Source organism: Mustelus asterias, chromosome 26 (assembly GCF_964213995.1).
Source record: "Mustelus asterias chromosome 26, sMusAst1.hap1.1, whole genome shotgun sequence".
Lineage (NCBI taxonomy): Eukaryota > Metazoa > Chordata > Chondrichthyes > Carcharhiniformes > Triakidae > Mustelus > Mustelus asterias.
Genome location: NC_135826.1, coordinates 18392801 through 18406446, shown reverse-complemented (window position 1 = coordinate 18406446; position 13646 = coordinate 18392801). Strand labels below are relative to the sequence as shown.

General features: G+C 46.1%; 1 protein-coding gene across 1 annotated transcript; it reads right to left on the bottom strand.

Moving 5' to 3' along the window:
* Positions 1–2320: 2320 nt before the first annotated feature.
* LOC144479371 (zona pellucida sperm-binding protein 4-like) lies at positions 2321–11931 on the bottom strand. Its single transcript, XM_078197991.1, has 9 exons — positions 11625–11931; positions 7867–8045; positions 7696–7793; positions 7485–7618; positions 7210–7399; positions 6388–6532; positions 6207–6279; positions 2546–2653; positions 2321–2475 (listed from the first exon to the last, which is right to left on the bottom strand). Exons 1-9 carry the CDS (start codon positions 11929–11931, stop codon positions 2321–2323), a joined length of 1389 nt encoding a protein of 462 aa, XP_078054117.1.
* Positions 11932–13646: the final 1715 nt, after the last annotated feature.

Sequence of the window (13646 nt, the reverse complement as noted above, 5' to 3'; positions counted from 1 at the left end):
AGAAAAAACCTCAGGGTGGGGGCTCAGAGTAAGGCAAAGCAGTAATTAAAACTTGTAGACAGCTGCTTCATCATAAGCAATTAGCAAGTATCAGAAAACATTTGATTTGAGCACAAACCTCAAGATGTCATCATGGCAGGATGTTAAATAGGGACATTGCTAATCTGCATGTTCTTGGAACTCTGTACAGTGAAGTTTACAGCTCATCTTTCTCGTGAAGATCTGGGGGTTTTCAGAGTGTAAACATGGCCTTCGTACTCAGCTATGTTCTTGACCACTTACCCAACCCAGGGCTATGGGGTGGGGAAGTGGTACTAACTGGATAGTCCTTTCAAATAGCTGTGTAGGCAGGTGAATTGCCTTGTGTGGCAAGGTGGTATTATAGCCTCTGTTGGGGCAACTACATTAATATCTGCTGGTCAGAGATAATGCAAGAGCAAAATTGCAAGAGAGATTATTCATTACTAAGTGAGTCATCCACCTTGAAGTCAGATTCTGTTGTGGAGACCATTACTCACACTAAAACACCATTGCTTCATTATGTCTCCATTTAAGGATTTTATCCTCTGCTACATTTCAGGATAAAAGTCACGTGCATTCTTTCCTTGGGTCTCATGGCTTAATCTGCAAATAAGGTGCAAGTGAGTTTGCAGATGACACCAAGATTGGTGGCATAGTGGACAATGTAGAAGGTTATCTCCGATTGCAATGGGATCTTGATCAATTGGGCCAGTGGGCTGACAAATAGAGTTTAATTTAGATAAATGTGAGGTGATGCATTTTGGTAGACTGAACCAGGGCAGGACTTACTCAGTTAATGGTAGCGTGTTGAACAGTGTTACAGAACAAAGATCTTGGGGCACAGGCTCATAACTCCTTGAATGTGGAGTCACAGATGGACAGAGTGCTTGGTTTCATTGGTCAGAGCATTGGATACAGGAGTTGGGATGTCTTGAAGTTGTACAAGACATTGGTTAGGGCCACACTGGGAACACTGTACAGTTCTGGTCACCCTATTATAGCAAGGATATTATTAAACTGGAAAGAGTGCAGAAAAGATTTACTTGGACTTGATGGTTTGAGTTCCAAGGAGACCCTGGATAGACTGGGAGTCTCTGGAGTGTAGAAGGCTGAGAGAGGTAATCTTATAGAGCTCTATAAAATAATGAGGGGCACAGATCAGCTAGATAGTCAATATCCTTTCCCAAAGGTAGGGGAGTCTAAAACTAGAGGTCATAGGTTTAAGGTGAGAGGGGAGAGTTACAACAAAAAAATGTCCAGAGGGGCAATTTGTTCCCACAGAGGGTGGTGAGTGTCTGGAACAAGCTATGAGAGATAGTCGAGGTGGGTGTAATTTTTGTCTTTAAAAAGCATTTAGTCAGTTACATGGGTATAGAGGGATGTGTGCCAAATGTGGGCAATTGGGACTAGCTTCAGGGTTTAAAAAGGGTGGCATGGACAAGTTGGGCCAATTGCCATGCTGTAAACCTCAGACTCAATGGACCCGATTTTACCATTGCATCGTGCCTGTTTTTGGGTGTGAAAACATGGTAAAGTTGGGTGCGAGGCCATTAATGTGATCTGCACCCATGCAGATGCCCACTTTACCAAGACCCGAAAATGGCCATGATCCAATTTGCGCCTGAAACAGGGACAATGGCGATTTAAATTGAATTAATGAACTGCCTGCCCAACTTTGACCATCACGTCCACCCATCGAGATTTGGTGTGAAAGAGATGTGCTCGGCCAAGGTCTGCTTCAGGCACTCCAGCTGCTCAAGAGGGAAGTTCAGAGTTTCCAACGGCTCGGGGGGGTGGGTGGGGGGTGGTGGTGTCTGTGGGGGCCAATCGCTCCTGCGCCGCTATCAGTTTTGTGTGGTCTGGGAGCAATGTGACAGGGACATGTTGATCAAATTTTAACAGTGCATGCACCGTTCAGAGCTGATTGTTTTGGGCACGCTAAGCCCTGCCCACAGCATGATTCAGACCCACAATTTTATTTTCAGGCTGAGTGTGTATGGGGGCCCCTGAAAGCAGATTTCCATGTCGGATCGGAATTGTGCCCAGATTGAGAACTTAGTGAAACAGTCACAGGGCCCAATTTTACTAAGAGAGGCCTAAATATATTCTTGCATTGAAGAATTGACAAAGTGTCCATAAGCAAGCTGAAAATATGATGGTGCATGTTAGAATCACTGACACCATGTCCCTTGTTAGCAGCAGGATTTCAGTGAATTCAATGTGACTCCTTGTTGACCTTTGCTATTTCATGGTTCACAGAAAAACACCCAAGGCACATTCATCTCAGGTTTATTTTTGTTCAGGGTCTACACTGTTCAATTTCACTACATTGAGAAGCAACAGCTTTTGGTCTCTTCATGTACACTGTAGCCGTCACCACCAGCAGGCACAGAGACACCATCATGAAGCCAATGGCTACTCCTTGCAGAACCCAAGGAGGAGATTCAGCAGCACCTAATGGAAGATTAGAAGACATTATATTCAAGAGAGCTCACAGGTGGACTATTGAAAAGTCTCCACTTACCACTTGCTTCATGCTGTTCCTTGGACTGAAGACCCTCATCTTGCAGGATGATGGGGCCAGGAGCACTCACTAATGTTCCCTCATGGTCACGTGTACTCCTGCGTCTCTCTATTGGGAAGAGAAGTCCGACAGTTCAGAGCCAATTCAGACTAATTTTCCAAGATCCTCAAGTGAGGTGAACAGATTGTTCACACTCCCTACCTATTATGGATTGTAATTTACAGAGTTTGCCAATAAATGCCTAGACTAACCCTCAATCTGATCGAACTTTTTAGTGGAAGTGCAGAAATTCTGAAATGGTGTCTTGCTCTGCCACACTGCACAAACATTAGTGAAATCAGTGACACAAACACATTCACTATATTGCTATTAGATATCAAGTTTCAGGGTGTAATATCTGAGCAATAACTAATTGTGGAAAATGTGGAACGTCAAGATCTGTTGATCAAGGTCTTAGAGCCTTAATGCTTGCGCACAACTTGGATGTGGTTGCAGCGACAGAGATTTGGTTAAAAGGAGGACAGGACTGGCAGCTGAATATTCCGGGGTATAAGTGTTTTAGGCGAGACAGAGGAGGGGCAAGGAGAGGTGGGGGAATAACAATGCTGGTTCAGGAGCATATTACAGTGGTACAGAGGGTGGACAATTTGGAAGGGTCAGGTAATGAGTCACTGTGGGTGGAGCTCAGAAACAGGAAGGGCGGAGTCACTATGCTGGGGGTATACTACAGGCCTCCCAACAGCCCACAGGAAGTTGAGGAACGGATATGCAAGGAGATTCTGGACAGGTGCAGAAAAAAATAGGGTTGCTGTAGTGGGAGACTTTAATTTCCCTTGTATAGACTGGAAATCGCTTAGGGCTGGGGGCCTGGGTGGGGAGGAATTTATAAAATGCATACAGGAAGGTTCTTTGGAACAATATGTTGACAGTCCAACTAGAGAGGGGGCTATACTGGACCTACTACTGGGGAATGAGCCTGGCCAGGTCGTCATAGTTGCAGTAGGGGAACATGTGGCAAATAGTGACCATAATTCTGTAAACTTTAGGATAGTAATGGAAAAAGATGTGTTGTCCTATGGGTAAAGTGCTGAATTGGGGGAAGGCTAACTACAGCCGGATTTGGTGGCTGTTGATTGGGAGAGGCTGTTGAGGGTAAATCCACATCTGGCATGTGGGAGTCTTTTAAGGAGCAGTTAATAGGACTGCAGGACGGGCATGTGCCTGTAAAGAGGAAGGATAGGAAAGGTAGGATTTGAGCCGTGGATAACCAGTGAAATTGTGGGTCTAATCAAAAAGAAAAAAAAAAAGGCATACATGAGGTCCAGGCAGCTAAAAACAGATGGAGCACTGGAGGCATACAGAGAAAGTAGAAAACAACTCAAACAGGGAGTTAGAAGGGCAAAAGGGATCACGAAATGTTCTTGGCAGACAGGATTAAGGAGAATCCCAAGGCATTTTATACATGTTAGGAACAAGAGGGTTGTTAGGGAAAGAATCAAACCTCTCAGGGACAAAGGAGGGGAATTATGCTTAGAACCAAAGGAAGTAGGGGAGATCCTAAATGAATACTTTGCATCAGTATTCACAAAGCAGAGGGACATGTTGACCGTGTCTGAGAGATGTGTTGACCCATAAGAAATCTCAATTACTAGGGAGGAAGTGTTAGGTTTTTTCGGAAACATTCAGACAAATTCCCAGGGCCAGATGGCATCTATCCTAGATTCCTCAGGGAGGCGAGAGATGCAATTGTTGGGCCTCCAACAGAAATCTTTGTATCCTCACTGGACACAGATGAGGTCCGAGAGGATTGGAGGCTAGCAAATGTGGTCCCATTATTTAAGGGTAGCAAGGATAACCCGGGTAATTATAGGTTGGTGAGCTTGACGTCCGTGGTAGGGAAGTTGTTGGAGAAGATTCTTAGTGATAGGATATATGTGCATTTAGAATGGAATAATCTCATTAGCAATAGACAGCATAATTTTGTACAAGGGAGGTTATGCCTCAAATTTGGTTGAGTTTTGAGGAGGTGACAAAAACAATTGAGGGAAGGGCCACGGATGTCATCTATATGGATTTTAGTAAAGTGTTTGACAAGGTCCCTCATGGCAGGCTGGTGCAAAAGGTTAAATCTCATGGGATAAAAGGTGAGCTAGCTAGATGGGTGGAGAACTCACTTAGCCATAGAAGATAGAGGGTAGCAGTGGAGGGGTCTTTTTCTGGTTGGAGGTCGGTGACTAGTGGTGTTCACAGTAAGAAGTTTAACAACACCAGGTTAAAGTCCAACAGGTTAACCTGGTGTTGTTAAACTTCTTACTGTGTTTACCACAGTCCAACGCCAGCATCTCCACATCATGACTAGTGGTGTTCCACAGGGCTCTGTACTGGGACCACTTGGAGTTGCAGATAGTGATGAACATTGTCAGTGAATACAGCAGGATATAGATAGGCTGGAACATTGGGCAGAGAAATGGCAGATGGAATTTAATCCAGATAAATGCAAAGTGATGCATTTCAATAGATCTAATTTAAGGGGGAGCAATACAATGAATGGCAGAACCATCAGGAGTATAGACACAGAGGGACTTGGATGTACAAGTCCACAGATCCTTAAAGGTGGCAGCACTGGTGGAGAGGGTGGTGAAGAAGGCACATGGCATGCTTGCCTTTATTGGCCAGGGCATAGAATATAAAAGTTGGCATATGAAGTTGCAGCTGGATGGAACCTTGGTTAGGCCACATTTGGAATACTGTGTCCAGTTCTGGTTACCACACTACCAGAAGGATGTGGAGGCTTTGGAGAGAGTACAGAGAAGGTTTACCAGGATGTTGCCTGGTCTGGAGGGTCTTAGCTATGAGGAGAGATTGGGTAAACTGGGGTTGTTCTCCTTGGAAAGACAGAGGATGAGGGGCGACCTAATAGAGGTGTATAAAATTATGAAGGACATAGATAGAGCAAATAGTGGGAAGCTTTTTCCCAGGTTGGAGCTGACGAACACAAGGGGTCATGGGTTCAAGGTGAGGGGGGGCGAGGTTCAACACAGATGTCAGGGACATATTTCACAGAGGGTGGTGGGGACCTGGAATGCACTGCCAAGCAAGGTGATTGAGGCGGACACGCTGGGATCGTTTAACACTTATCTAGATAACCACATGAACTGACTGGGAATAGAGGGATACAAAAGAATGGTCTATTGGGCACATGAGCAGCGCAGGTTTGGAGGGCTGAAGGGCCTGTTCCTGTGCTGTATTGTTCTTTGATCAATGTTTGATATTTCAACTTCTCACTTATTGACAATTCTGCTGACTGTTCACATGTTGATGAAACTACAGCTCTTCAAAGAACATTTGGATCCTTTCATATTGAGTGGATAAAATGCATCACTACAAATTGCTAGATTGCCCACAAGGCTTGATGGACCCTTGTTTCAGGTAGAGCAGGCCCATGTTTGCAATGATGGGCATTCAGAGGGGTGCAGACAGACCTACAGTTGTAGCACCCACTTATGGAAAGGCTCCTCCCATTGATAGAGGAGCTGTGATGCTGAGCGATAGAGAAATCCTCCAGTCACAGCACATTAACCAGATATTCCATTTAAACATCATCTCTGCTTGTGTTAATGAAGCATCATCCTGATTCAGGAGAGATTAAACAAGAACTCACTTGGGCCACATTTGGGTGCACAGTCATCCTGAGCAGAGGGTGAGCAGACCCCAGCACTGCAGTGCAGGTAAACCTAGAATGGAAAGGACTCATTTTAGGGTGATCTTCATGTTCCTGGATGAACCAGGCTGTTAAGGAGCCAGGCAGAAAGGGAGTCTTGGCTTGGATTTTTCTTGCTTACCTGTCCAGTGAGAGGCTGCTCCGACTTTCTGTCCAAGAAAACAAATGTTTTCAGCTCAAACCGCTTGTGATGGGCTGGGAACTTCAGGCCAGAAAACATGACTGGGTGGAGGAGAGTCTGATAGTCATCACCCTCATAGGGACACCTGTAACAGTCAGCAAATGAGTCAGAGCAGGGAGGGGAATTTAATGAATGGGACAATAAAATGTTAGTTTGGGGCATTGATGTTGAATATTCAATTCTTTTGAATGTTTTCCAATTAGTTTACTCCATTGTTCGAAGCTGGGTCACCCATTGGCTCAGGGTAGGGAGAATTCCATGTGGAATATTACTGGAGGAGGTCAAAACATTGTGACTGAGAAGCTGGAGCTAAAATGGATCAAATTCTATGAAACTATAAAAATAAGGGGAACTTAGCACTCATTGAGCTGCACCTGAAGAATGTAGCCATGGAGTGGCCACAAGAGGCTGCAGATGTCATTGCAGAGGACATGTGGAAGTAGAAATAGAGAGCACGTTTCTTTCATCTTGACAAAGATTTGAGTTTCTGGAATACATTATTGGCTGGTACAATGGGTGCTGACTGGACAAATCAGCAAGAGGTCAAGGGGTCCCTGAAGGGAGCAGATCCATTTGGCCAAGTGCAGCCCATGTGACCTCCCTCAGACTGAAATTGCCAAGACCCTCTAATTGGTGCAGAGTTCCTCTCCCTGGTGGGTTTATGGTTACTGGGGCAAGGGGGAAGAGACAGGAAGCAGTCTGGTCTTGTTTCTCCTCAATTGATGTCCAAAAACCATGAGCCTTCCCATTCACACTCCTTACCCATCCACCAGCAGACTCCATTGCACCTCATGGTTTGGGGCTGGGACAGGAGTTGCCCAGCAGTCATGCAGCCTCAGGACAAGCGTTGGGTCAGTGCGACCCAGGACACGAACCTCCACAAACACTGCCTCCTGAAGGATTCTCCAAATGGGGTAGTCACTATCCACATACCATGATCTGTATTCACCATCTGAGAGGCAGACACAAGAACCAGTCACTCCCTGTATGGATACATCCCCACTAATTCCATTCACCATTACCCTGGGCAGCTCTACCTTTTGCTACTCGCAGTTCCAGTTTCAAAATCCCATCTTCTGAAGCAGGAGGTGGTGGAGAAACCGTGTAAACTGTGACATTGATCTGTAAGCCAGTCTCTCGCCTCCCTGTGTACTTGCACTGGACGTGCAGGCTGCAGACAGACAGTAGTTGGAGCTTCATTCACTAACACATCCCCCCCAATACCAACAACTCCCATCATCCTCCTACCCAAAGGTGCTGTCCCGAGTTATTGAGCCCAGCTTCCCAGTCTGAATCATCCTCTTGCCCAAGACATCTGTTTCATAGACCAAGGTTCCATCTTCCTCCTGCAATGAGGAGGCTGGTTAATAAGAAGCTGGCTCACTTACTGGGAGAATGCCTTGACCCTTCAATACTCACCCGCTTGCTGGAGCTACAAGAGGTGACTGGAAAGCGGAAGGTCACAAGTTGGCCAGTGGTTAGTTTAGGCTTGCACTCAGCCTCTTGTCCATCTTTCACATACAGAGATGACAGGTTGAGGGCAGGACGGGTCAGGTTCTTGGAGATCACGATGATGAACTGACCATCAGCTGTGCACGCTGCAAAGAGAGAATTTATTACCACTGCTCCTATTGGTGGTTAGGGGCCTCAGATCATTGACAAACTATTGAGTCTCAAAAGCTACAAACAGTTAAGTGTTGATTGGATGAGTGAGCACAGAATAGCCAAGTTACTGGAACAACCCCATTCTTGTAAAACTCAACATCCTATCTGCTTTACCAGTTACTCTATATGCACTGATATTCAAACCCATACACATGCAGTCCCTCCCCTTCCACCAAGTCCCTGCAGACTTCAGCATTGCCTCTCTTGGATAACGAGAGAAATTGTGAGCCCAGTAACAAGAGAAAAAGGAAGCATTTGTCAAAGCTAGGAGGCTGGGAACACACGAAGCAAGTGTGGAATACAAGGAAAGTAGAAAGAAACTGAAGCACGGCGTAAGGAGGGCTAAAAGGGATCATGAAAAATCATTGGCCAGCAGGATTAAGGAAAGTCCCAAGGCTTTATTATTTATAAAGAGCAAGAGGGTCGCTAGGGAGAGGGTTGGCCCATTCAAGGACAAGGGAGGCAATCTATGCATGGAGCCAGAGGAAATGGGCGAGGTATTAAATTAGTACTTTGCGTCAGTACTCAAAGACAAGGAATTGGTGGATGATGAGTCTGGGAAAGGATGTGTAGATAGTTTGAGTCATGTTGAGATCAAAAACGAGGAGGTATTGGGGTTCTTGAGAAACACCAAGGTAGACAAGTCCTCAGGGCCTGATGGGATATACCCCAGAACACAAAGAGGCAAGGGAGGAAATTGCTGGGGCCTTGAGAGAAATCTTTGTATCCTCACTGGCTACAGGGGAGGTCCCAGAGGATTGGAGAATAGCCAATGTTGTTCCTTTGTTTAAGAAGAGTAGCAAGAATAATCCAGGTAATTACAGGCCGGTGAGCCTTAGATCAGTGGCAGGGAAATTATTGGAGGGGATTCTTCGAGACAGGCTTTATTCCCACTTGGAAATAAGTGGATGTATTAGAGAGAGGCAACATGGTTCAGGGAAGGGGAGGTCGTGTCTCACGAACGTGATAGAGTTTTGCGAGGAAGTGACAAAGATAATTGATGAGGGTAGAGCAGTGGATGCTGTCTACATGGACTTCTGTAAGGCCTTTGACAAGGTCCCTCATGGCAGACTGGTGCAGAAGGTGAAGTTGCATGGGATCAGAGGTTAGCTGGCAAGGTGGATACAAAACTGGCTCGGTCAAAGAAGAAATAGGGTAGCAGTGGAAGGACGCGTATCTGAATGAAGGGCTGTGACAAGTGGTGTTCCTCAGAGATCAGTGCTGGGACCTTTGCTGTTTGTAATATACAAATGATGGAGGAAAATGTAACTGCATTGATTAGCAAGTTTGCGGACGACTCAAAGGTTGGTGGATTTGCAGATGGCGATGAGGACCATCAGAGAATATAAATCAGTTGGCATATTGGGTGGACAGATGGCAGATGGAGTTTAATCTGGACAAATGAGGGGTAATGCATTTTGGAAAGTCTAATACAGATAGGAAATATACAGTAAATGGCAGAACCCATAAGACTAATGAGAGGCAAAGGGATCTGGGTGTACAGATACAAAGGTCACTGAAAGTGGCAATGCAGGTGGAGAAGGTAGTCAAGAAGGCATACGGCATGCTTGCCTGCATTGGCCGGGGTATTGAGTTTAAAAATGGGCAAGTCATGTTGCAGCTTTATAGAACCTTAGTTAGACTGCACTTGGAATATCGTGTTCAATTCTGGTCGTCACACTACCAGAAGGATGTGGAGGCTTTGGAGAGAGTACAGAAAAGATTTACCAGGATGTTGCTTGGCATGGAGGACATTAGCTATGTGGAGAGGTTGGAGAAACTTGGTTTGTTCTCACTGGAGCGAGGGGTTGAGGGGAGACCTGATAGACATCTACAAGATTGAGAGACATGGACAGAGTGGATAGTCAAAGCTTTTTCCCAGGGTGGAAGAGTCAATTACTAGGGGGCATAGGTTTAAGGTGCGAGAGGCAAGGTTTAAAGGAGGCGTACAAGGCAGATTTCTTTTTTTTATTAATACAGTAGTGGGTGCCTGGAACCCGTTGCCAGAAGAGGTAGTGAAAGCAGATACGGTAGTGACTTTTAAAGTGGTGTCTTGACGAGTACACGAATAGGATGGGAAGAGGGGGATATGGTCCCCGGAGGAGTAGGGTGTTTTAGTCAAGTCAGGCAGAATGCACGGTGCAGGTTTGGAGGGCCAAAAGGCCTGTTCCTGTGCTGTAATTTTCTTTGTTCGATCACCACCACTGAAATACAATCACCTCGCCATCAGCCTTGTCTGCCCATTCTGCTGACCTTCTGTTATTACAGGACTCTCCCACCCTTCATTAAAGTCTCCATAGACAGCATCCACGACATTCCCTTAATCAGCCTTTTGTTATTTCAAAATGTCCAACACAATAAAGTCATTGTCAGTCCTTCATTCTCAAAGTACCTGTTAGTATCCATCAAATTCCAACAGTGCCGAAGGAGGCCTTTTGGCCCATCAAGTCTGCACTGACCACAATCCCACCCAGGTCCAATCCCCACAACCTACCCATTTGCCCCACTAACCCCCTGACACTAGGGTCAATTTGACATGGCCAATCAACCTAGCCCACACATCTTTGGACTGTGGGACGAAACCCACAACGACATGGGGAGAACATGCAAACTCCACACAAACAGCAACCAAAGACAGGAATCAAACCTGGGTCCCTGGCACTGAGGCAGCAGTGCCAACTACTGTCACCTGTTATTTTTTTTTCCTTGATCTAATCTCAATCCTTAGTACTGACAGGTACTACCAGTACTGTTACACTGAGGGTCACATTTGATCTACTCCAATTCTCCCAACACCTCACCCATATCCTGGAGAGAGAAAATGATGGCAAAACCCTTCCACCATCTCCACTCCCACTTCCCCCAACAAACTGAGAGCCAAGCCATCCAGAGCAAGTGATCCATCTATCCCAAGCGCAGCCAGCCTCAATTATCACACCATCCAGTGTATCAGATTCTCCCTCATTAAGAGAGCAAGTGTTCAAACCTCCCCAGGAAGGCTCCCTTTCCAGTTGGCCTAGCATATCAAGTAAGTTCTCCTGAACACAAAATCCCCCTCCAACGCCAGTGATTTCCCTGCAGATGTTGTTCCTCTGCTGCTCCCACTATTTGGGGGTCTACAGAATGCTCCAAGTCACATCAGTGCACAAACTTGACCCACCCCCCCAAATTAGATGGCCAATCACAGGCTTGGCTAAACTGGCCCATTGGGATTTCTCAGGGTAAACACTATCAGTATAGTCACTCATTGTGGAACTGGTGTAAATATTACCAAAGTGAAGCACATTTGCTGATCTCATACCAGAGATTCTCTCTAACTCCAGTCACAGAGCCTCCCACCTTCAGAACTCGGTCTAAAACCATCCAAACTACTCAGTTAGCTCCTTCACTCAAGCTGAGGATTCCCTCCATTCCGACACTTCACACAATGAGGCAGCAACAAATGCCCCACTCCCCAGTTAGATTCTCTCCTCTCTCTGTCTCCACTAGACTGGGTGGAGGCTTGTGGTTACCTGGGCTCTTGCTCAGACTGTAGAAACAGCGATGGGGGCTGGAGCTCCGGGGATCAAAGCAGCAACCCTGGCGGATACACTCAGCGCTGCTGATCCCGGAGTGACCGCACTCAAATCTCCAGCCTGTCTCTGGGACACAAACATCATCACTCCCCAGGAGTAGCGGCTGGCCTGAGAGTGAGGAGGCGGCCAGGAAGCAGAGAGCCCAAGAAAGCAGCCAACGTCCCATCCCGGCGAGTGAATCAGGCCAATCACTTCCCGCAAACACCAGCCCGTTTTCTAGCCGGGAATCCAGCTGCAATCCCATTGTAGAGGCTCCCTGTCCCACGGGTTACTCGGGAAGCGATTCAGCATCTTTAATAAGCTCCAATTCGCAGCCTGTCTCCACTGCCTCATTCCTGCTCCCAATCACACTTGAGCAAACTTGCCCACTCAAGTCTGTTCCAGGAAAGAAAGTTTGATTTGGAGCCACTCTGCGGGATTTGAAAGTTAGATTTCGGGGAATGTAGAATGACATCAGCATATAGTGCAGTCCACTGGTTACCAACCCTCCAGGATTGGCCTGGAGCCTCCAGGAATTGAAGATCAAATCTCCAGGACACTGCTGTGTCCAACCCTGGAGAACAATCAGAAAGATTGGTTTCTTTTCCCATTTTCTTTCCACATTTCTCTTCACCAGATATAAAAAACATTGAAAATGGGGAAAGGCTGCTTGGCTGACAGTTATCTGGTTGCGTGATAAGTCTTTTTGCTTTCCAATTGGTGTATTTGATTTATTATTGTCACGTGTATTGGGATTCAGTGAAAGGTATTGTTCCTTGTGTGGTATATAGGTGAAACATACCATTCATAGAGTACATAGTGGTGAAGGAAAGGATAGGCTGCTTGGCTGACAGTTATCCGGTTAGGTGAGTCTTTTTGCTTTCCAATTGGTGTAGAATATCTGATTTATTATTGTCACGTGTATTGGGATTTAGTGAAAAGTATTGTTTCTTGTGCGCGATGCAGACAAAGCATACTGTTCAGAGAGTACATAGGGGAGAAGGAAAGGATAGGGTGCAGAATATAGTGTTGGAGTTACTGATAGAGTCTAGAGAATGATCAGCTTAATATATGGTAGGTCCATTCAAACGTCTGAGGGCAGCAGGAAACTTGAAAATGGAGTTGGAGTGGAAGCAGTACGTCACAGGGATGGATGTGTTGGCCGACTAATGGCTGGAATGTGGGGGAAAGTCATGTGATGAAACCCCCAGGCGACCCTGTCAGTGAGATGGAGTAAGAGCAGGTCTAATAATTCCAAAGTTGGGAATTAAGGACCATCACAGCAGCAGAATTGTGCAGCATCACAACCGGCCTTCACTCCTTCATCACCAGTGAGCCAAGTGAGTGACACTTCTTCAAAGTATTTACAGAGGAGTGACCTGGGAACGGCACAGGAATACCTCAGGACAATAGACCTCAATTTAGTGTAGCTATCACACAGAGTACCCTGCATCCTGAAAACCAATAGCAACAAGGTGTAGATACAGATATGTAGTCACATAATGAATGGATGAAAGTCCCTATTATATCCAGTGAAGAATGCTGGTGGACAAGCAAGTAACTGATTGAATATCTCTCCCACGTGTCCTCTCAGCCTGCTCCTCTCCACGGAAAATGGACCCAACCTCTCCAATCTATCATGACAGCTACTGTTCTTTATCTGTGGAATCATCCCTGTGAATCTCCTCTGTTCTCTCTCCAATCTTTGTAATATCTTGGAAAGAGTGGCAGCCGCTGAGTGGAGTAACTAAAGAGCGACTTATTAACAGGAGTAACTGGATGCAGAGAGTGAGAGAGATGCTCCCGATTACTTAGACTCCAGTCTCCAGACTGCCTGGGGCAGCCCACACTCTGCCCAATAATTCATATGCTCGGCCTGATTGGTCACATGACCCTCCAAATCTTACCCTGGGACTCGTTACTGGCCCCTGCTCTGCCCAAGACCGCAAGGAACTACAAAGGATTGCGGATGCAGCCCAA

Coding starts and splice junctions, on each gene's coding strand:
- LOC144479371 (XM_078197991.1), bottom strand. CDS start 11,931: ATGGGATTGCAGCTGGATTCCCGGCTAGAAAACGGGCTGGTGTTTGCG. Junction 8,046..11,624: donor CAGTCTGAGCAAGAGCCCAG/GTAACCACAAGC, acceptor CTCTCTTTGCAG/CGTGCACAGCTGATGGTCAG. Junction 7,619..7,695: donor ACTCGGGACAGCACCTTTGG/GTAGGAGGATGA, acceptor GTCTGTCTGCAG/CCTGCACGTCCAGTGCAAGT.